This window comes from Artibeus jamaicensis, unplaced genomic scaffold, assembly GCF_021234435.1.
Source record: "Artibeus jamaicensis isolate MK-2021 breed Jamaican fruit bat unplaced genomic scaffold, CSHL_Jam_final contig_465, whole genome shotgun sequence".
Taxonomy (NCBI): domain Eukaryota; kingdom Metazoa; phylum Chordata; class Mammalia; order Chiroptera; family Phyllostomidae; genus Artibeus; species Artibeus jamaicensis.
In genome coordinates, this window is record NW_026521843.1 from 15,050,741 (window position 1) to 15,074,808 (window position 24,068).

At 49.8% G+C, this 24,068-nt stretch overlaps 1 protein-coding gene across 2 annotated transcripts in view; it reads left to right on the forward strand.

The window, feature by feature from the left end:
* LOC128627723 (uncharacterized) overlaps positions 1 to 24,068 on the forward strand; it is a 50,117-nt gene that overhangs the window by 4,248 nt on the left and 21,801 nt on the right. The window contains exon 2 of one of the 2 annotated variants that reach the window (XM_053667155.1): positions 1,228 to 1,581. The exons of the other annotated variant lie outside the window; for it this stretch is intronic. Coding sequence (XP_053523130.1) covers positions 1,228 to 1,576 — 349 coding nt within the window. The 3' untranslated portion in view covers positions 1,577 to 1,581. Of the gene's footprint in view, positions 1 to 1,227; positions 1,582 to 24,068 lie in introns of those variants that run through there. 2 annotated transcript variants of the gene reach the window in all.

Consider the following 24,068-nt stretch of genomic DNA (forward strand, 5'->3'; position numbering starts at 1 on the left):
ACTAGAGGCTTTCAAATCCCTTATCGAAGGGATTCCTGTAATTTTTTAAAATAATTTTTTATTTTTCAATTATAGTTGCCATACAATATTATATTAGTTTCAGGTGTATAACTAGTGATTGGACATCATATAACTTACTGTCAGCCTGATAAGTCTAGTACCCATCTGACACCACACAATTATTACAGTATTACTGACTGTATTCCTATGCTGTAGTTCACATCCCCATAACTGTTCTGTAACTACCAATTTGTGCTTCTTAATCTCTTTACCTTTTTGGCTCCTGTACTTTCTGGTCATCATAACCACACCTACCATATGCCCTTGCCCTTTCCTTTTTGCCACCTGACCAGGCGTACCTGATACTCTAATAATAACAGACTATTTGCCCCAAACACACCTTCTGCTTTTACGTTCTATGTTTTCTATTAATCCTCGCTGTGTACATGGCCCTGAGCCTTGGTTTCCTTGTCTAGTAAATAGGGAAGATAATACCTTGTGGTACTGTGGTGGGGATTAAATAACACATAGCTATGAAACTCTTGATCATGTTCAACACGTAAATAGGTCTCCCAAAATGCAGTCATCATTCGTGGCGTTGCGGTCCTCCTTGTTCCTGTTTGCTGGGTGAGGTCCTATTTATTTTTCGAAGTCCAGCTCGAGTGACTCCCCCCTTCAGGAAACCCTGACCGCCATGGCTGTCACTGACTCTTCCTCCCCGGCTAGCCCTGTAGTGCTTTACTTCTGTATCTCTGATGGCCCTTCCTCCAGCGGTCTGGTGTCTGTTAATTATATGCGTGCTTAAGTAATTTATGCTTATAAGCTTTATGAGTTGGGGACAGGAACTATATATCTTATTTTGCACCCCACCTACACCCCGTGGCACTTTTCTGTTCACTAAACAGGTGCTCAGGTAACTTAGTTTAAATGGGTGGGGTTGGAGGGCACGTGCTAGTTCTGGTCCTCCTGCCCTTGGGTGTCCGTCCCAACCAGAGAGGGAGGAGGAGCCATGCTCATTTCCAGACCAGCTGGACAGTCAAGGAGCTGAGTGTTTTAGCTGGGTAAATGCAAAGGCCTGAATCCTCTTCCTACTTGGGATAGAATCAGGTGGGACTGCCCCTTGCCCTTAAGGAGCTCTGGATTCCAGTGGCTGGCTTTAATTGTTTGTTTGTTTGTATGTTTGTTTTTATCCTCACCAGGGGACATTTTCATTTGTCTTTTTTTTAGAGAGAGAGTGAGAGGAATGGAGCTAGAGGAAGGGAGAGAGAGAAACATCGATTCCAGAGAAGCATTGATTGGTTGCCTTCATATATATCCAGACTGGGAATCCGCCCTGGGGCCAGGGATGAACTGGCAACCCTTGCAGTATGGGACGATACTCCAGCCACTGTGCCACACTGGCCAGGGCTTTAATTGGGTTTTAGTTCTGCCAGCCCTGGAAAATCTTCATCTTGAAGGTTGGGTCTGGTTTCCTCGGGCTGTCACGCACATCCCTTGCAAAGTCAGTGCCACTAGTGCTGGAAGTGACCACAAGAGGGCAGTAAAGACCCATTACTATGCTGCAACTCGACCATGAGTTGGAGAGCTACCCCTTTCAAAGCTAAGAGTGTAAGAATCAGAGAAGAGCAGCATTCTGAAGTAGTGAAGGGCACCAAGCAAGTTCAACTCACCAGCTTCTTGACCAGGCCCAAGACCTGAAAGCAGCAAGTTAGGGACAATGGCGCTCCCCAAATCTCTCCCCAACCTGTTTGTAGTCTTCACCTGGAGAAAGTTATTCTCCAGCTGTAATGCAAATATTCTACACAGGAGTTCTGGCGTGGCCTGTTTAGTCCTCACACAGTCTATTACAGCTTTATGGTTTTTCACAGAGGCTTTTTCACACCTGCTCTCCCCTTATTTTCACTGAGGTATCATTGACAAAGAATGTACAGGATTAAGGTGCACACCTTGATGTTTTGATACATCACACCCATTAAAAAAATCTGAATCTCCTATCATTCTTAAAAGGTAAAAAGAAGAGGTATTATCATCTCTCTTTAAGGACACTGGGGCTCAGGAACATGAAGGGACTTGCACAAAAGTGATTTTGTGGCAGAACTGAGTCTAGAGTTTTTCTGATTCCAGATCCTGTGCATCTTCCTCTGGTTTTCAGTTGTTGGTGTTTGTCATCTTCATTCGTTTTTAAAAGCAAGGACTACAGCCGATTCATCTTTCTGTCTTCGAATGGTGTCCCCTTCATCTTTAGGACCGTGGCCAAATGTATTGTATAAGGCCCTGCCCCTTGGGAGTCAGAGTCTGTGATCTCTCTTAGCCTCCAGGATTCAGTAGCTCTGTGATTTTGAGGCATAGCCCTGACAACGACAGCGGTGGCCTCGAGCGATCCTGCTGGCTGAGCGTTTCCACAAGGGCAGCCACTTTGTGACTGCCAGCCTGTGAAGGCCCATTTTCAGCAACGCAGGCGGGAGCAGGGCGGTCGGACAGGTGCTCGAAGTGTGCGCCAGTCCTGGGCTCGTGAGAGCTGGCTTTCGGGGAGGAGGGTGAGGGTGGTCAGTTTTAGCAACAATACATACACATGCATACATTATCACTTAAACATATACACACATGTGTATTGTTGCTTAGAATGGGGTCAATTTTTAAAGTGACTGTAGAAAAACATCAAGGAAATAATAGTAGGCAGCTATGCAACGAGGCAAAAGCGTGAAGCAGGCATACCAATGACTGAAGTTCAAAAACTGGTGAGGTGGGAAGATGTTGGAACTTAAAAACTAACTTCAAGTCTGGCTCTGTGACCCTTAAGCCATGTAACCCTGATTAAGTTGCTGACCTTGAATAAGCCTCAGTTTTCTCATCTGTGAAGTCAGGAAAGAATTCTCACCCCTCTTAACTAAAATGAGGATAAACAGAAGCATGCTGAAGCCTGGGAAACCTCTGTGCAAGTGTCTCGTGGTGCTAATACCCCGATTCCCCCTTTTACCAAGGCCTGTCCAGGACCCACTCTTTCCTGCCACAGCAGATGCCTCCCATTTCCCGGGGCCCCAAGTACGGAGTCCAGTTCAGTTTGTTGTCCACACCTGGGTTTGCCAGCCTGAGAATGGGGAGGGGAGAGAGACTGGAGAAAGCCTGGAGTCAGTGTGGGAACATGTCCCAACACATGTCACTGTTTGCTTTGTCATCCTGATTTAATGACCTCATACAAGGAAGGGAGGGAGCAGAAGGAGCTGTTCTCTTCCAGATACCTAAGGAGGCTTCTGACATCTCCTGTTTTCTTTGGCATGAGAGGAGCAGGCGCCAGGCTGTGATTTTTAAGGTCTGAGCTAATCTTGGAAGTGAAGGAGAACAGCACCTCCCAGAGCTGGCCAGACTGTGCAGGCTTGCCCGGAGCTAAAGGGCAAGGGGGCGGGGCGTTGCAGTGGGCATTGGAACCCAGCTGTTGCTCCGGCTCCTTGGAGGGGCTCCAGACCGCATGGCCCTGTCCCCAGGTCTCACCAGTGTTAGTGCTACTTGGATGAGAGCTAAGCATTGGCCTGTCACCCAGCTGGGGAAAACAGCCTGAGGCCAGGGTAGTTCTTGAATCCGTTCTTAGCCTGGCCCTCCTGGGACAGCCACCTGGGGCTGACAGAGGCTTCAGTGACCCCAGGGGCCAGGGAGTCATCGTCACCACATGCTCCAACATCCTCTCACACGCATGGTGTTCGGTGAAGATTCTCTGAGCACCTGCTTTGCACTGGGCCCTCTGGGGGTGCGGCAGTCAGTGCAGCAACAGGCTGCGTACGAGCCCAGTCTCCTTTGGGCCACCAGGATTCCTTTTGTTATCTTTCTTTTTCCACCCTGTCACTCTGGACTTGGGTTTATATGAATTATTTTGTCTGCAAAAACCCGTTTACTAATTATTCACTTCTGAGTTTTTGTTATTTAAAGATTTTTAATTTATTTTTTAGAGAGAGGGGAAGGGAGGAAGAGGGAGAGAAACATCGATCGGTTGGATGCCTCTCATACACAACCAGCAGGGTCCTGGCCCGCAATCCAGGCTTGTGCCCTGGCTGGGAATTGAACCGGCAGCCATTCAGTTCACAGGCCAGGGCTCAGTCCACTGAGCCACACAAGCCTGAGCATCTCCAGTTTTCTGTAATCAAATACTTACATAACTGCAAATAAGTGCTTCTTATCAGTATGAGATAATCACTGGCACTATCACACAGATGGTACCCAGTCAGAAGTGAAGACAGTCGGCATCTTAGCTATCCTGTTGATGCTGGTCGGCTTTTTAAAATTTGAACAGCCCCGGCTGGTGGGGCTCAGTGGGATGAGTATTGGCTGCAGACCCAAAGGTTGCTGGTTCGATTCCGGGTCAGGGCACATGCCTGGGCAGCCAATTGCTGTTTCCCTCACATGTTGATGTTTCTCTCCCTTTCTTTCTCCCTACCTTCTCCTTCTCTAAACATAAATAAAATCTTAAGTAAATTAAATTTGAATAGTTGCTGGCAGACTACAGGGGAGGTCAGTTCCAGGTTCTGAAGGTAGTAAGGTGACAGCTGGGTTTTGAAGACTAAGTAAGTTCATGAGCAGGAAGCAAGGCGGCTGCCGGCAGAGGGACCAGAAGGACAGGTGCTAAGCCCGACACCTCCATTCCTGAGCTGATCAAGTGGGTCAGGCTGTGGCTTGAATTCCAAGGGCAGAAGCTGGGGTTTGGAATGGAGCCAGTGAGGGTGGAAAGGAGAACCAGTTATCTTATGGCCGAATGTCCTCGTCCTTCCGTAGACCATGGTCCTGGAAACCAAGGTGCAGGAGATCCCGCTGCAGTCCCTTCGGCTCCCAAGAGTAGAAGGCAAAGACCGCAAAGGACAAGCCGACACTCCTCCCCAGAGCCGGCCTGAAACCTGGCTCCCGCCCCGGCTGCCCTGCCTTAGGTCCAGGAACAAGCCATTTTTCTGTGATTTCTTTGGCTCATCTTTCAGATGCTCCCGAGTCAGAACAGGCTGTGCCATGGCTGAAACAAACATGTTGAAGAAGTAAACAAGGCCAGCTACAGGGCAGGGAAGCCCTGAACACATGTCCCCAACCAGATCTGTGGGGTCCGGCTAGTCTGCTTATTCCTCTGACATGAGAAGTGAGAATGGGTGTTTTGGGGCCCCTTCCAGCTGTGTGCTCTAAGCAAGTTGCCCATAGAAGGGGACACTCCAGAGCTGCCAGTTCAGAAGCAGCCTCCTTCCTTCCCATTACACAGTGTAGCTAAGGGCTGGGAGGGAAGAGATCTCATGGCAAATGTTGAAACCAAAGGACGCCAGTCATTTGTTCACTCATCAGACACCGAGTGTCCGATGTGTGCCGGGCGCTGTGCCGCCTTCTCCCTCCAGGAGCATCCGAGGAGCAGTCAGTGCCCCGGCAGAAGAGAGAATGTAACAGGTCCTTGCACACACCGAGCTCTTGTCCACCTTCTGTGAGAATTGGCCTTTGCCCTGCTGTTCCCACCCCTCCCTCCTCCCTGCCCTTCAGCCTGAGCCCGCCTGTCATTCCCGCAGGAAGGCTCTGCCTGACCACCCACATGTGGGAGACTCCCCATCTCTCCTGCCGCACTCCACTGTCCCCTTGGACTTTATGGCACTTTGTGGTCACATGTCTGCCTGCTCATTCAGTCATTGCTTTTCCTTCTTTTCGACCAGAATATAAGCTATGTGAAGGCAAGAATTCCATTTGTATTCACCACTTCTGGACCCTTAGCAGTGTATCCATGTAGAATTTGTGAATAATATTTTGGTATGTGCCAGGTTTTTTACACAGACTAACTCCATCCTCTTGACAGCACGAGAGAAGCATTATAATTATTATCTACATTGTGGAGGGAAGAGACAGAAGTCTGGGGTTGGTAAGGGCCTTGCAGTTGGCAGGGCTGGATTCGAACCCCATGTTCATGCTGGGGCTCCTCCAGCACCCTGCAGGGACAGGTGAGGTGAGGCCGCGCCTGCCTCTGACCAACCCCTGGCTATGGCATTTTTTCCTTTTTATTTTGAAATAATTTTAATTTACAAAAAAACTGCAAGACTAATACAAAGAACTCCTATGTACTGTTCACTCAGGTTCTGTTAACATTTTGTTGTATTCGTTTCAATATTCTCTTTCTCCTTACATGTCTTTTTACACATTTATACTTATTTTCTTTTTTGAACTATTTTAGAGTAAGTTGCAGACATCATAACTCTTTACCCTCAAATACTGTAGTATCAGTTTCTCAAGAACTTGTACTTTCTTCTACATAAAACCAGGGAATTTAACATTGATATAATACTGTTAATTCACAATCCATATTAAATTTCATCCAATTGTTCTACCGATGTTTTTTATAAATACCTTTTTTTCCTAGTCCAGGATCCACTTCAGGATCACACAATTCACTTCACTGTCATAACGCTTTAGTGTTTAATGTAGTTTCTGATAGTCCCTCAGCCCCCTTTTCTCTCGTAACACGAGAGTTTTCCAGGAGTACAGGCCAGTCACTTTGTGGAACGTCCCTCGGTGTGGGTTGGTCTGATGTCCGCTCACAGTTTGGTTCAGGCTGGCGTTTGTTGGCTGGATTCTCACAGAAGCCACGCTGTGTCCTTCTTGGTGCATCCCCGAGGGAGCCCGGTGCCCGTGCTGTCCCACCGCCGGTGGCGTTAGCTTCGGTCAACTGGCGACCGAGGCGTCTGCCAGATCTCTCCACCGTAAAGATACTGGTTTTTTCCCTTTGTAATTAAGTAATTTAGGGATAGGTACTTTAATCCTGTGAGTATCCCACCCTCATCAGACTTTTCCATCCACTGATGATTTTTAACTTAATCAGTTATTAGTATAGTGGTTGCAAAATGGAGGCCTCGGTTCTGATTTTAAGACTGGTTTTCAGGACGACAGAATGGGACGGAAGGGAAGGGGAATCCAGAGATGGCATCCAGTTCTGCAAACAGTTGGTTTCTCAACTGTCTATCATGGGAAGCTGGTATTGACTTTCTAACCTTACAAAGAAAAAGAAAAAAAAAAAACCAGAATCAGACTGGGTTTTAAATGATACGTGTCATCTCCTAATGGTATAAGGATCCTCACTCGTCTAGCATTACTGAGTCCCAGACACCGCAGAGCCATTTAGCAGATAACGATTCCACTTAACCCCCCGAACAAGTCTGTGAGAGACTGTTATTTTCACTTTGTAGAGGAGGAGACTGACTCAGACAGGTAAGGCTGCTGCCTGAAGTCGTACCGCTCCAGTGGGAGTCCAACCAGGACCCGCTGGGCCCCAAGGCTCTTGCTCTTTAATGGGAAGGAGCACTAGGTTGGGTCACAACACTCAGCCTTGACACTTGACACACGCCCCAGGCAGTGCCAGTTTTCAACTAATGCCCAGCTTAGGAGGGAGGTGTTCCTAAAGTGGGTGCTGAGCCCAGGAGTCCCAGTCCTGTGAAGAGGCTGGGGAAGCCCCAGTGAAGCGGTCCTCTGGGCCGGGCCAGGTGGTCCTTGATGACAAGGAGCAGTCCCCTGGCTGGGTGTGGCCTGAGAGGACCTCCTGGGCCTTTCAGCCCAGGTGGCAGAACCACCCCCGACACTGACTCATCAGTTCCCTGATCGGTGTTGCTGCGTCTCCTGTGCTTAGAGAGGCAGGAAATTGAACTCCAGAAGTTTAGAAAGTCTTTCAATGATAAGCTTGATTAAAAGGGGATTTTTCCAGTTAATCCTGGAGAATTTCAGTTAACCAACACCTTATTGTTTTCTAGTTCTTTGAAATGTGGTAATCTATGTTCAGTGTGTATTTATGGTAACTCAATAACCAGGTAATTCAATTAAGCAGGGTTTTCCCACCATGTAGGAGAAGCCATAGAACCACAGAATTACAGGGTTGGGGATCATTTAATAGGATCCTTCATTGTACAGATGAAGAAACTGAGGCTCAGAGAGGGTTTGTTACTTACCCAAGGTTGCACAGCTCCTGGCTGACATAACCGTAGCTAGAAACTCCCAGTCCACAGTGCTTTGTCCGCATCGAGAATAATCACAGAGCAGGAACCTTTTGTCCGGGTTTCCTGCTGGCAGGCTGCATTTATCTTGCAGCAGTGTTTTGTTTGGCCTGCACTATGTTTTTAAAAATTGGGAAATTTTCTACAAAAATCCAAATTTGGTGTTTCTTTTGAAAAACTGGATGATCTGGCCCCACGGGGACAATAGCAATGAAGGAGGGCTGAGGTGCAGTGACCCCGCTAGACTGGGGACGTGGGCTCTTGATGCCATGTCCCATCACTCCCTGTCACTGCACACGTGGCTTTCCTCCCCCACTTCATGACCTGCTGGTCACTCTAGGCACCAGAATTTGGGCTCTCTTCTTTCTGGTGAAGTGTGCTCCTTGGTTAAAAAAAAAAAAAAAAAAAAAAGGGCCAAAGTGAGCCAGATTGAAAAGTAGGGAAGACAGTAAGGAATCAGAAGCACTTGTGTTAAATGTCAGAGTGCAGCCCCAGGACCCCCGGCTGGCCCTGGGTAAGGGCTGGGAAAGAGCTCTAGAAGCTCCTGTTTAGGTGAAACATGGGAGAAGCTAAATAACAATAGGAGGGATACTACTTGGCAAGATAAGATGCGCTGGCAAGGTGCATGGAGTAGGCGAGATCTGCTAAAGCAGTTCAGGTGGTCAAGAGAGTTTTAAAGGAGGTGGGTCTTGACCCAGAACGTAACCCGTATTAAAGAATGGAGAGACTGTGGGCAAATGAAATGCCTCCCATAGTCCGAGGCTGCCGCCAGAGCTGAGAGCTAGGGTCAGGTGAATGGGGGTGGGAAGGGGCAGGAAGAGATGGATGTGAGAGAGAGATCCTGAAGGGAGGGTGGACAAGATCTGGTGTCCGCCCGGAGGCGGGAAGAGGGAGAAGAGAAGCATCATGGCCGAGGGAGCCTTTGTGCCTGGGTGACCAGGGGAACAGTCATGCCCCAAATGGAAAAGGGACAGCAGGTTTGGGGAAGACGAAGTTCATTTCTAGATACGCCGAATTTGAGATGACAGCAGGGCTTACAGTTTCCCTATGGGCAATTGAAGTTGGGACTGGAACTCAAGAGAGGTTAGAGCTGGTAGCCAAGAGGACACAGCTGAAACCACCAGCGTCAGTGAGACACCTCTACCGAAGGGCAGAGGACGGCGAACTGAAGGCAGCGTGATGACGCCTGGGTAAAAACCATCCTTAAAAGGGCACAGAGGAGGAATAGGAGCCAACGATGGGGAAGGAGCAGTCGGAGAGGAAGAGAACCAAGTTGGGCATCGCTGGAGAAACTCAGAAGAGAGCTTGAGAAGAGCCCTCACAGTGTCAGAAAGTATAGAGGTTACTTCCCGGAGTCACGAGCGGGGGCTGAGGATGGTTCCTGAACTGGACAAGTAGGAGGGCATCGCACTGAGAGTGCAGGTTGAGGTGCCCTAGGGACACCTCCTGGGGCTGGGGAAGGAACTCCGACAGTAAGCCTGGGGCCCTACCATGGGAAGTGGACGGAAGCAGGCAACAGAGGAAGAGTTGGAGGGCCCCCTTTCGGTGCCTGTGGGAAAGGGGGAGATCCTGAATCAAGATCAGCCAGGTTTCAAAGGCTTGAATCCCGTGTCAGCCGCTCTCCATTTGGGGGCTATTGACTTGTCACTCATCATTCTGGAGGTACATCATCTGATGTTGCTTTCTTATTTTGGACCATTCCATATTTCACCTGTCTGGAATAAAAAAGATGTGTTGGGTGCTGCCCACTCTCAGAGACAAGGTCTGAGTGATGCAAAGAAGTAGACCGGCCCCTTCCCTCGACTCGGAAATACCCGAGAAAGGCACCTCTGACGGTGCTGCCTCACTTAGTCCTGGGAGGGCAGTGCTGTCGTCGGCTTTGTTATCAGGGTTCCACTGTGTGAGTGAGATGGAGGCTCGGGGGTCCAGGCACCAGTGTGCCCAAGTCCAAGGCCATGTTCTTTCTCCCAGATTCAGGCAGGACTCAGGTAATGAACTAGTCTGGAGACTCGGGCATGCCCACCACCCCAAGTAGGCACTCTGCAACCTGACTTCCGTTTCACCCCTTTGGGGGCGAAGTCCTCGCAGAGACAGAGGCACAGGGGCAGTGTGATGAGCTGACCGCAGGGGCGGGGAGGGGGGAGGGGGGATGGGTCTGGCTCGGCTGGAGGAGGCCTGGCGTTCTCAGGACCTCTGCGCGGCCCCCAGGGTTCCAGGCACAGCCCTGTCACAATAAGCAGAATTGCAGTGTCTATGTGTATGGGGCGGGGTGTTACTTTCTGGGGAGAGGGTGCAGGTCTTTCATCAGATTCTCAAAGGGACCTTTTCCAAAAAAAAAAACACAAAAAACCATTGATTTGGAAGTCCCTGTAGCCCCCCTGGTGGATCTGGAAGATGGTGGTATAATTTATACCCAGTCCCTGTCATTTTTTCTAAATCCTTGCCTAGAAATATTCTGGCAAAACTCTTTCACCCTGCAGAGGGAACAGAGTCCCTCCTTCCAGAAACCCTTTTTGGGGGCCACTGTGGCTGAGCCAATCCCTGGGCTCTCGGCAGGGCTGCCAGTTCCCCAGAGAAGGGTCGAGTCTCTGTTTCCAGGGGCGGGAGGGGAGGCGAGCGGATGTCATGGCTTACCTCAGAGCCCGAATTAGAAGGCTGAAAAAGTCACAGCAGGAAATAATGTGGTGCCTAAAATAGAAGCACCAACTGGGAGAGAGGCCGGGAGTAGGTGGCGTTTGCGGCTCCTGCGGAGTCCTCCCCAGCGGCTGCCTGACAGGCCCTTCGGAGGAGGCGTGTGGATGCAGCGGGGCCAGAAAACGCCAGAAAGGCCGAGGCTGCCTTTGTGCTGGGGAAGGAGGGACACTCAGTAAACACTCTCTCACTGGGGGTAGGCTGCCTGGTCTGGCCAGGCCCCCCCCTTCGGTCCCCTCACTTTCCTCCCTCCTCCTCCCCACAAACTGCCCCCGCAAATGCCCCTCCCTTCCCCCCTTCCCAAATTTGTCTCCCACCTAAGCCCCCTACCTTCCCTGTAACCCTCCTTTCTTTCTCCCCCTTACCCTCTATTTTTTCACACACCAACCCTGACATTTCTATCCCCTCCTCCCAGGCCCTGCCCGCTCTGCTCTCAGCTCCCCTTGTAAGCACCTTGTTCTCCAGACAGGAAGCCTCCTGGAGGCCCTTGGTGACTTCCTACTCAATCCAAATTCTAGGAGCGGCAACCTCCGGGCAGCGTGCCACAGCCTGGCTGCAGTAACCCGTCCACCACCCCGGACCCTGTCCCCTTCCCCACTCTGCGAGACTGCCAGGGCCAGGCACCCAGGAAAGGCCGGCGGGGCAGAGATGCCTTCACCTGGAGCCCCTGCTCCAAAGGGGCTGAGAAGAAGCCCTGCGGACCTGGGCCGGCCCTCCTTCCGTGGCCGCTTCCACAGGCAGGACCCTCAGAAAGGTTCTCCACTGGCTGCAAAGTTTGCCAGCTGAAATCAGTCACATACAGAATAGGGCCGGCCAGCACTTAGAGAGCATTTGTCCGTTTGCACTGATTCAGCCCTCACAACAATCCCCTAAGGCCAGTTCTTTCGTCATCCCCATTTTACAGACGGCAAAACCGAGACACAAAAGGCGATGAACTTGGCCACGTTGGCAGAGCCAGTCAGGTTCTGGCTCTGCCAGGATCCGGGCCCCAGTGCTCTGACCGCAGGGCCTGCTGTGGAACTTCACCTGCCAGGGCCTCTCAGCTTGGTGCCCTTCTAAGACCCAGCTTTTCTTTCTAAAAAGTGATTTTTGTTGTGTTATGGGTTTTGTTTTTTCTGAAAACAAGCATAAGGTATTTGAGGTTCTAATTATTGTGGGTGCTTTAAAAATATCAGATGTCCTTATTTTTACTTTTCTGGGTGCTCCCCTCCCCCTCCCAGCTGTTGGTGTACTAAAAACAAGTACTCTCATTTTTGCCAGTTTGAATGCTGTGCATCCTCACTACCATCTGGGATGAAGTGGGCACTCAATAGTGCTCAAGTGCCCTGCATGTGCATACACACACGCACACACGTGTGCACCGCTAGCTCCCTCCCACGTCATGCCTTCATGTCGCTGTGGGGTTAACAGGTTACGTTTTGCCGAACAGAACTCACAGAAAAGGCGTGTGTCTGATGCGGCTTCACACAGGCTTCGTTCCCTGGAGGCTGGGTGTTACTAAATGAGTGGTAAGAAATACTGGCTAAAGTCGTGGGTGGGGGACTAAAAGAAATCAGAATAACATAATAATACAATTAACATTAAAAAAAATCCTCACCCAAGGATATGTTCATTGATTTGAGAGAGTGAGGGAAAGAGAAAGAGAAATATTGATGTGAGAGTAACATCGCTCAGTTGCCTCCCTTCCGTGCCCTGACTGGGGGTCGAACCCGTAACGTAGGCATGTGCCCCAACCCGGGATCAAACCTGCACTTCCGGTGTATGCGATGGCACTCCAGCCAACTGAGCCACACTGGCCAGGGCTATAGTTAACATTTTTAAACACTTATTAATTGCCAGACTTTGCACTGAACATTTTACAGGAATGATACCAAATTTAAGTGACTCTGTACCTCTATAGTACTAGTAGTCTCATCACCATTCAACAGAAAGCTCAAGGTTATGCAGGGTTTGGGGCTGGGGTTCTGATGCACTGAACCAGCACTCGGACTGGAAATGAAAAGGGGTGCTGGTTTCTGCTCATTTTCTTCTTTGATATGGAAATATCATTGTCATTTTGCTAATTATAAAAGTAACACATGGCCCTATCTGGTGTTGCTCAGTCCGTTGGAGCATTGTCCCGTAACCAAACTGTTGAGGGTTCATTTCCCAATCAGGTGCATATCTGGGTTCCAGGTTCGATCCCCAGTCCAAGCACATACAGGAGGCAATCAGTCGATGCTTCTCTCTCATGTAGATGTTTCTCTTTCTCCCTCTGTCTCTCTAGAAGCAATGAAAAAATGTCCTTGGGCAAGGACTAAAAAAAAAAAAAAGTAATACATGCTTATTATGAAGAGTTAAAACAATACAGAAATGTGCAAAGTAAAAATACTGAGGTTCTTTCCCATAATGCCCTTCTCCACGGACTTTAATATACTTCTGCATTTTAAGATACCTGGTATCACATTATTATATTCTTTGGGAACATCTTTGCATGTGTCAGTCCACACTTGGTGGTTATTTCCTTACTACTCATAGGGGAATGGGTGGGTCAGAAGGTATAAACATTTATATTTTGGTCGCTTGTTCAAATGGACAAATGACTTGAAGCTGTAGAAGACAATGAAAGGTACGAGTGGGGTAGAAGTAGGGCCCTTGTATTGCTGGCAGCAGTTGAATTAGTATGGTCTGAAAGAAAGCAATTTGTTAACAGGTATCAAGAGACTCAAAAATGTTCACACTTTTTACCTTCAAGCTATTCCACTTACGGAGCCTGTCTGACCCGAGGAAATACACAGGCGAAAGTAATGTTTAGCATTATGACTGGTAGGGTTTGGGCATAACTGAAATGTCCTTCAATAAGGGGATGGTTAAATATGTCATGAAAAAATATTATGACCACCTCTGTGCTGGAATAATATATCGTCATTAAAAATAATGGTTGTGAAGACTCTAGTATGTGATGGAGATGCTTAGGAGGTCGAACAGAATGAAAAAGTAACATGCAAAACTGTATGCACATATGACAGTTACGTAAGAAGAAACCAAGTAACAGTAGTAAAGTTATATATATCAATGGTTATGTTAGTGTTGAGATTAGTGTGGTTTTACTTTCTCGTTATTTCTGTAATGTGGTTTATTTTTTTAGTAAAAGTTACACTTGTTCAAAGACTGCAAAATAGATTGAAATTATCAAAGGACTCTACCTCCTTTCCTCTTTCTGAATTTGAGTTTTTGCTTCTGTAAATCAGGCAGTTAGACTACAAGTAGATGACTTCTAAGTCACCCCAGTCCCCATACTGTGTATTCTCTGATATAAGCAGAAGGATCTTTCTGTCAGAGCTTTAAGGCCAAACTTCGGTCTTCGCTCTGAAAGTGCACGGGGTGGACTAGAACCTGTTTTGTGACCATTGGCTCAGGCTATGTATTGCTAACGTGCGCCAAAGCCTCCATGTTAATTTGAAGAAGAAAACACAATGTTGTTCGAATCTGCATGGACACACCTTAGGCTGCGTTCCCACTGAGGGTCGGCAGGCCCCAGACTTGGGAGTCGTGGCTCTGGTTGTTTGAGCGGTGACTTCCTGGCCCCTGCCGGTGTTGAGGGGCTTTGTCCCAGACTGCCCTGGGTGCCCGTGGTGTGTGCAGCTCCCCCTGCTCTCCCGCGGCTTGCTGGCCACTCCTCTGGAGTGCGGGCCTGGATCGAATCTGTGTTTCCTCTGCCAGGTGGAGAGCTCCTTGAAGACAAGGACTGGGTTTTTATCCCTGCTACACGCACAGGGAATGAATGAGTGAAGAAAACCCATTACATGGGAGACCCAGTAGGATTTCATCGAACCTGCCGGATAAGTGAGGCTAGCTAGCAGGGGAAGTGCGTTGTGATTCACTGCTCTGGGGGAGTGGGGGTGGTGTGTGTGTGTGTGTGTGTGTGTGTGTGTGTGTGTGGCAAGGCTGGAAGAACGCCACTCTTCGTCAGAGCCCTGAAAAGGGCTGAGTGGGCTCTGACTCAGCTCCATGACTCACCCCATGTGTTGCCGTCTCCAGACCCCGGGCACATCTTCTGAACCATAGCAGCTTAGCCGCCAGTGGAGGAGGGATGACTCACCCCACTGAGCTGGAAGGAAGGGCCAAAGCTCTTCTATCTCACACGCCCCCGTCACCACCCCTGCCTCCCAGGGGTTCCCATGCAGTCCCAGACTTCAGGTGTAGGTTATGGCTGCTCCATTAAAGGCCCCCAACCAGGCAGTGCCCACCCATTCACACCTCCCTGCTCAAACTGCCATGATGTCCTTGGTTCCTTCACTTGGTCATTCCTTGTGCTTCCTGGGGGCATCTGAGGTCAGCTGACAAGGAGGGCTCTAAAGCTCTGCTGGACCGCCTGTCATTCTGTTCTTTACCTCTCACAAAACTTTGCAGTTTGCAAAACAGTGCTACATCCCATTTGATTCTCTCTGAGACTTCAGGAAGCCCAGCAGGGCAGTGGATATCACCATTCTACAGTGAAGGACGGGGGAGGACAATGAAGTGAAGGGACTAATAAGGATCACTGAAAGGCACCGAGGGCGGGGAAGGACGGAGCTGTCTCGGGGAGCTGCAGGGCCCTGGGCTGGACAGCGGGCTGAGGAAAGGGGCGGTGCTGGCTGGTTTGTGATAGGGTAAGACATGTGACTGTGTGGGGACAGAAGACAGACAAAGCGTTTTTACTGTATCCCAAGACCAATGGCAAACCACTGAGGGGCTTTGAGCAGGGACCTGGGGGTGGTGTGGCACGGAGGTGGAGCAGGGCAAGTAGAGAGTGGACGGTCTGCCTGTGTGCAGTGGCCCCTGGGCTGGGGTCCCCTCTGAGTAGGGTGTGTGCTTTCATTCCATGGCGGTGGGGGGGGGGTGCGCAGAGCTCTCCGTAGATGGTGACAGGAGCCAGACAGGGCGTGAGATGCTCAGGGAGGAGGGAGAGACACTAGGGACAGCAACACTTAACAGCTGAGCAAAAGCCAGTGTGGCATGGTAGGAGGAAGGCATGTCATGCTGTAAAAGCTCCCGCCCACCTTGACCTCCTCCCATGTGGTCACGCCTCAGCAAAGGAGACAGATTGCTCTTTCCTCACAGAGGCTCAGGGGAGAAATGACCCCAGGGAACCCCTGGTTCTTCCCTGTGTTGTGGCCCTTCTCCTCTTCCATCCAATGCTGGGTTGCGCGGGTCACCACCCAGGAACTGAGGATGCAGCCTTGGCAGCCGCCACCAAGTGGTCTCTTAGGAGAGTTCCTGGGACCTCCCATGGGCTGGGCTGCCTGAGCCCTTTCGGCCCTGGGAAGGTGTGGGTAGGGCTTCCAGATAAAGTACAGTGTATTCAGTGAATTTTGAATTTCAGATAAACAGAAAATAATTCTTAATATAAGTATATCCCAGACATTCCATGGGACATACTTGCATTTAAAAAGTATTTGATAATTATCTGAAAATTTAAGTCTAACTGGGTGTCCATCCTGTATTTTTATTGCTAAATTTGGCAACCCATAGAGGGTGTCTCACTGCCCCTGCATACCAGGGCCTTGGAGACTTTCCTTTGTCCAAGGTCATGGTAAGACCAGCCACTACACCCTTCAGCCTTCCCCGATACCGCACGTGGGTCTCAGGGTCTCATGGGGAGGCAAGCTCTGCCTCTGACGGCCTTCCTCCAGCTCTGGCTCAGGCCCAGTGATGTGGCTTCCAGTGCCAATGGCTCCCCATCCTCACAGACAGCCTGCCGTCTCTAACCATGGGGCTTAATAAATGAGGAGACGGGCTCTCCTGCTGTGACCAGGGTGCTTCCTTCAGGCCTGGTGGGTGGCCCAGGAGCTCCCAGCCCTCAGCCAGCTGACAGTTTGCCCTGAGGGGCTTGGGCTAAGGACTAGTGGAAACGGGAAATGTAAGTTCTGCTGTGAGACTGGGAATGAAGGTGTGTGTGTGTCTCTGTGTGTGTGTGTGTCTTCAGAGACCTACTGTTAGAAAAGAGTAGTACCATCCCTGGCCTGGATTTTACAGAGTTCAAGGCATTTTCTCCTTTCTGACCTTATTTGACCCTCACCATATCTTTGTCAGGTGGGCAGGGAGGGTGTTTTCAGCTGCCCCTCCTTTTATGGGTGAATGAACTAGGGCTGAGAGATATTAAGTCTTTGCCCAGAGACACATATCCTAACACCAGCACGGAGGAAAGTGATAAACAATGCAACTCCCAGGAGCCTGGGCAGGGCGGGGGTGGGGGGGTGGGGGATGGCGCTCTGGGTGAAGTTCCTCCCTGTGCACAGTAGGGGGCAGACCTGAGGCCTTGTTTAGAGAACCAGGTGGACACGTCCATAGCCCTGACCTGGCCATAGGCAAGAAGGACAGGCTGACAACTCTCACTGGCAGAGCTCGGAGAGCTTCCTCAGGGTGCATTGTATAGAGATGGTCTGTACCCCTTCCCGGACATGGAGTGGACAGTGGAGATCTTGGGTTGACAGCCTGCTGCCCTTCCTGGGGCAGCGAGACAGGGTGCTGGGTGGTGTGAGTGGGGGTCTGGGTCAACCGCAGCAGAGGCTGTTGAATGTTGACCGGCACTTGGAATGGGGAAGACAGTGGCGTGCGTGGCCAAAACTGCGTGTATGCAGAGTTGTATATATTTAGTCCACAAATATTGGGTCAGCCAAAAGTCCATTTAGTTTTTTTCTGTAAAATAGAAGACACATTTTTCATTTCACCAGGGGGACCTGTTGATTTGGATATTTTGAGTATGTTGGCTAACTCCCGCATGATATAACATTGATTGTTCTCAATTAAATGTCTTGATTTCATCACTATCAACATCAACTGGTCTGCCTGACCATGGAGCATCGTCCAGTGAGAAGTCTCCTGCAGGAAACTTCACAAACCGCCTGTGACATGTTCCATCAGTCACAGCACCTTCTCCATACACTGCACAAATCTTTTTCTGTGTTTCAGTTGTATTTTTATCTTTCTTGAATAACAAAGCATAATATGTCAAAAATGTTGCATATTTTCTTCCATTTTCAATATGAAAATAGCTATACAAAAATTTGACAATTTTTAAAAATGTATGCTGATGTGACATTTGCTGCAATACAATCTAACAAAATTATTTTGAATGAGATTAAAGACAACTAAATGCTACTAGAGCCATCTTAGGAAAAAAAAAAAACAAAACCCAAACCTTTGGCCAACCCAGTATTTTCCAACTGTTCACTACATGCCAGATGCCACCCCAGGAACGGGTACCATGGGGCAGAGCAAATGTGCACACTCAGGTGCCTCCCAGGTTACCCTCTCTCTTGCTTGTGGGTTGACTATTTTGACCCCAGCAAATACAATGTAAAATTCAGCCTCTTTACCAGATTCCAGAAAAAAGTCCTTTCCCACCAAACATGGAGCGGAGGCTGGGCTGGGGGTCGGTGGAGGGCACTAATTTTACTGAAGATTTACTGGCTGTGATTAGAGGCCATGTTGCTTCTCTCACGGCCTCTTACTCTGCATTCTCACTGTACAAGACCCTTCTGCCAAGTGTCCCTTTGTCCCTGCAGCCATCCTGGGGGCGCACCTCCCTCCACCTCCCACCCCTGAGCTCCCAGCCTGGACAGCTTTTCCCCAGCAGTTTTCTCACAGACATTCAGTCTTGGGAAGAAGGGCTCTTGTCTCCTTCCCTTCCCACTGTCTGGCCTTGAGGGAGAGTCTCTCTGCAGCGCCCCTTCTTTCTGGCATGAGGATGTGGTCCGTATCCCGTTTGTACTTCTGGTAACTGGTCCTGGGTGGAGGGAGCCTGTGTCTGAAAAGAGTTGTCCCTGAACTCTCCAGCGCCACAAGGGCCATGTCAGTCAGGGACAGCCTTGCTGGCTGTGTTGGATCAGCGGGGAGGGGGGAGGGAGGCCGGGCTCTGGTGTTTACAAACTGAGACAATGACCGCCCTGTGGGGGCAAAGGTTGGGCTGCCCCTCTTGTATTCTGGATGAGATGTAATTCAGCACCTTGTTCTCACTCTTTTGTTGATGAAATGAAACAAACACACACTCCCATCAAAAGGCCGTTGACAGCCTGTGTTTGTGTTTATGTTTTGTCTGTCTCCAAGAAGCTGCAACTGCTATGCAGATTTTTTTAAGCAAAGTGGGTTTTCACCCACTGTTAGGGTGTATGGTGATTAAGAACAAAAAGGGAGAGCCAGCGCTTCTTCTGTATCTTTCCACTCCTGCTCTCTTTTTCTCCTTTTTTTCTTTTTCCTTTAAAGCAGATGTTGACCTGTCTGTCAGGGTTGACCTCGGTCGTAGCCAAGGCCCAGACGATGGGCCCTCAGCCTGTCTTTGTCCTCTCTGTGAAGACTGTCACTGGGGAGGCAGGCAAACGTGCCTTCCGTCCTCTCTCCCCAGGACCTTTGTCACAGCCCTGCCCTGCTCTCCCCGAAAAGGACTCCATGTGTGATCTGGAGCTCTGAACATGGTGCTGAGGTTGGGCGATATGTGAACGAGGAGAACAAGGGAAAAGAGAAAGACAAGACAGAAAACAAGACAGAAAAGGCAAAGAAGGAAAAGAAAGGGATACTACCAATGAGAGAGACTACAGAATCAGTGTAAACTTTGTGAACTCAGCCCTGGCTGGTGTGGCTCAGTGGGTGGAGTGCTGACCTGAGAACCAAAGGGCCGCTGGTTTGATTCCCAGTCAGGGCACATGCCTAGGTTGCAGGCCAGGTCCCCAGTGGGGGGTGCAGGAGAGGCAACCACACATTGATGTTTCTCTCCTCTTTTTTCCTCTTTTCCCTTCTGCCTAAAAATAAATAAATAAAATCTTAAAAAACAAAACTTTGAACTCAGGGACAAGGATGACAGAAACAATGGTCATTTCTATATTTTAATTTGGAGTTCAATCTTTTGGCTGAAAGTAATAGAAACGCCCCTCTAATGAGCTTGGGCCAGAAAGGGGACAGTGCTGGCTCACATAAGCCGACTCTGGAGGCAGCAGGAGGAGCAGCTGGGAGGGACTCTCTCGCCCTCCCGGGGTCTGGTGCACCCACAGCTCTCAGGCCGTGCCAGACAGGAGACAGCTCTTCCCACCGTCCCCAGTTAGAAGGCTCCGGCAAACAGCAATACACCATGTTTTAGTTAGATTTTTAAAAAATGTTAAACTTTGATACTCTCAGCTGTTGGTGGAGGAATGGGAAAATGGGGATCCTGATACTTTAATACATTCCTGGGGGGAGTGTATATCATCCCAGACACTTTGGAGGGAAATTTGGCCCTACCTATTATGATCTTAAATGTGGATATTATTGCTTTGATGATGCTACTTCTCAAGTTCCAGACCAATAACTTTCATACATGCGTATAAGGAAATACAGGCAAGGATGTTATTTAAACTGTTATTTGGCCTTGACCAATGTGGCTCAACTGGTTGGGCATTGTCCCACAAAGCAAAAGGTCGCCAGTTCGATTCCCAGCCAGGTCAGAAACCTGAGTTGCAGGGCTGGTCCCCTGTTGGGGGAGTGGGACAGGCAACCGATTGATGTTTCTCTCCCTCTCTTTCTCCCTCCCTTCCCCTCTCTCTACAAATAAATCAATACATTCTTTTTTAAGTGTTATTTGTGACACAAAATTAGAAATAACCTAAAAGTTCATCTTTAAACCCTGGTATATACATATTCTAAAAATATGGAAAGGACTAAAAAGAATGAAATATGTACGGATACAAACCCTAAGATATGTTAGTAAGGAAAAAATTAATTTTCAGAATGATACGTACAATATGGTATCACTCAAGCTTAAAAATAAAACCTTGAAATAATAACAGACATGTTTGTGTATGTTTATAACATGCACTTCTAAATGTATTCAAATGGATAGAAAAAGGTCTAGCGAACAGCTCAGATTAGTGGTGGGGTTTGAAAGGGACTGCCAGTTTTGAGTTTTTGGCTGATAACACGTTTCCGGACTAAAGAGGTCCATTTGCCTGAGCACATCAAAGCCCAGTGAAATATAAACAAGAAACGCAGCCAAGAAAGTGAGGGTTTGTTAGTTGAGGAAATGGCAACAAGCCTGGGGTGACAGGTGAGCGATGCTCAGAGACTTGGCTCCCTGATGGCTTCCAGGGGATGTGTCACTCCCGAGAAATCCTTAATCGTGGTGACAGAGTTTGGGTCGTGGACTCGGCTGACCGGCAGGGGCCAGGGCAGGGGGCAGTTGACCACTGTATCAGGTTCTGATGTCGGCCAGGGCTCCGTCGTGTCTGGTTTTGTGATGCTGTGGCTGTGAGGTTGGCTCTGCCCTCACGGGCCTGGGGCCGAAACACGGCCGAACTCAAGATGTTGTCTGTAGTTTGACCAGAACTCTGCTTCCACTGCGGGGGACTGAAGCTTTGTTCCTACGACAGTTTGATGCTGACCAGAATCTGATGTGCTGAGAGCTCACTGATTAAGGAAGGAAGTGGAGCTTCTGTGCGGTTGCAAACACAGTCGTATATAATTTATTCGGAATTAAAAATTTAAAGGAAAAACCTGTGGAAGCATTCTGATCGCTTTGGCTTGGGTCACGTGTCTATTCCTAGCTCAACCCCTGTGGCCAAGGTCCCCTCAGAGTCTGTGACTGGCCCCACCTGCTGCACACGACAGCACCTCTTTCCGTCATTTCATGCTAGAGCGGGAAGGAGAAGTCCCCCCAGAGAAGGGGGCTGCTGTTCTGGGCAGACGAGATGATAAATCTCCTCTATAATGAAAGCACATGGGCCAGCAAGTGTGGTTATACATATGTCGTTCAGGCTGAGAACTTATTTCTATTATATGGGATAAGGATTTGCCCTGCTCACTGTCGTAGCCCCAGACCCATGGAAACAGGTGCTCAGTGTGATGGATACTGATTGAGTGGAGGCACCACCACTACAGCCTAGGGTTACTTAGTAGCGATCTACAAAGGCACGGCTGACGATGACAACTCCTCCCGATGCTCTCAGTGAGGCGGAGGGGGGAAAGGAAGAGGAAGTCAAATTGCCAGCTCTGGATGCCTCCCAAGCCCAGGGAGTCACCCTGACACACGCCTGGGACAGTTGGACAAGGACCTGGTGAGGTGTGGGGTGGGCAGAGGGCGTGTCCTCAGGCCAGTCTCACACCGCTCACCACTTAGTGCTTCCTTTGCAGGCTCCTGAGAGTGAGCAGATGCCCCCTCGGCTGGTCTCTGGTACTGTAGCCCCGCAGATCAGCTGTGGGAGACGGGGCCACATGGGAGAATGATGGCTACAGGGCCCGGGTCGCATAGGGTTGGTGACTCTTGGGGGAGTCACCTAACTCATCTGAATCCTTTCCTGTCCTGCAAAGTGAAGAGGGTATCATAAAAACCCTGTCCCCTACTCAGTGGTGAATACGTTCCTCTACTGTCCTTCATGCTGTATGTAAACAGAGGCACCCACTGAAACCAAGAGGGGCTCGTTTTCTCTGAGGGAGCCCACCACGGAGAACGAAGAGCAGAGCCCGGAGGACCGAGTGTCCGGGTAACCCAGCGGGGAAGGAAGGGTGTGTGAAGGGCACAGTGAGAGAAGACCGGCTGGTCCGAGGTCGGGAAAGCCCAGACGCAAAGGGCGTCTGCAGGGGCCCTGGCAGTGACATCACTCCTGCTGTCGGAAGGGGGCCCGTGGGGCTCTGGAAAGGGATGGTTCCAGAAAACAGGAGAGGCCGCAAGCCTGTCTACAGAGAAGAAGGAGGGAAATGGCTTTCGGTTCTCCCTTGAGGAGTGAGAGAAGGCATTTCCCCCGCCCTCCTCTTCCCCAGCCCCGTGGGTGAGCCCTGAGAAGGTGGGCTGGCCGGGACTCCTTCCCCTCTGCCCCATCCTTCTCGAGGGCTCTGGCTTCTGCCTGGGGGAACAGCTGTTCTGCCACAGGTCTCCAGTCACAGGACACTCAGTCCTGAGCCCCAGGCCTGACCCCAGCTCTTCCCATTCCCTCTGCCAGGGAACCCGCTCCTGCTGGGCTCTGCACCCACCCCGCCCTCGTACTCCCAGTGGGCCGAGGTCCTGTCTGGGAGGCTCTGACCTGTTGAAACCTTTCTTCTCGTGCCTGGCCTCCCAGGGCATGAGAGCAGGATGAGTTTCCTTCAGCCAGGTCCAGAGAGTGTCCTCCCCAGAACCTGGCCTGCTGTGCAGAACCTCCCGGAGCCCCAGTCCTGCGCCTCCTCTGCTTCTGAGTTCCCAGAGCGTCTTGCCTGAGCACATTTCCTAAATGGAGAAATGGGGAGAAATAGGATGGTCTTAAGACAGCATTTTAAGGTGTCATATTTTATAAACACATGCATAAATAATAATATACAAGTATTATATGTAGTATACATATTCCCATCTCTTTTATATTTTGGGGTAGACTATAGATAAACACTCTGTATCTCCCTCTTTTATTTTTCTTCACTTACCACCAAGCCATAAGCATTTCTCCAGATAGAAAAATTCTTGTGAAGGCATTTTAATTAAGGCCGGGGAAGACTGGTGTATATTTGGAGGCAAAGGAGAAGGTGTGAGTGGAGAGAGAATGCTCGAAGATGCTACACAGTGAAGTAGTTCAGCCAGGAGTCCAGGTGGGGCCGGGCCTGGAAGGGTGGGCGCTGGCAGGGCAGGGGGCTGGTTGCGGGCTGCAGGGGGACACTGTGTGCTATCCCTCCAGTGACCCCCGACTCCCACCGCCAGGCAGGGAGCCGCATGCTTCAGGTTTGATGGATTTTCTGTCTGGAGAAACTTGAGAATTTTCATTGTTGTAACCAAACCGATGTAGTTGCTGAACCTGGGGCTGAGTTTGGCTTGGCTGAGTCTTCGGATTGGAACAAGGGGGCACTAGACGTGCACTTGCCCTGGGGAGACCAGATGTCCAAGCCAGACCGCCCGTGAACTGAGCAGATTCCAGGATGCATGTTCAGGCCCCTTACCTCCTGCCCCACCACCCTCTCCCCTCCCCACCACCCTCTCCCCTCCCCACCACCCTCTCCCCTCCCCACCACCCTCTCCCCTCCCCTGCCTGTCATCACTGGCCACCTGACTCTACAGCTGAGGTGTGTCACCCATGAATGTGTCTGCTGTGGACTTTACCCCGTATTTGATAAGTGTTGCTCATTCATTCAACAAGTATTTGTTGAGCATCTACTGTGTACCAGATAGTATGCGATGCAGTTGTTATAAGATACATCCTTATTTTCAAGAAGCTTCCATCGACCCGGCAGCCAGCTCAAGGGACCCCAGATATCACCAAAACTTTTGTCTGGGATAGATCCCTCTGTGAACGGATGACAACTTCACACACATCCCCAGATAAATACATGCTTGCATGGAAATTTGCATACCGTTGAGGGTGGCACCAATTCCCTGAAGCCCAGTTATAATTTAAGGGTCTGTGTCTCCCCAGTGCAAACACTTGATCTAATTTAACCTCATTTTATACA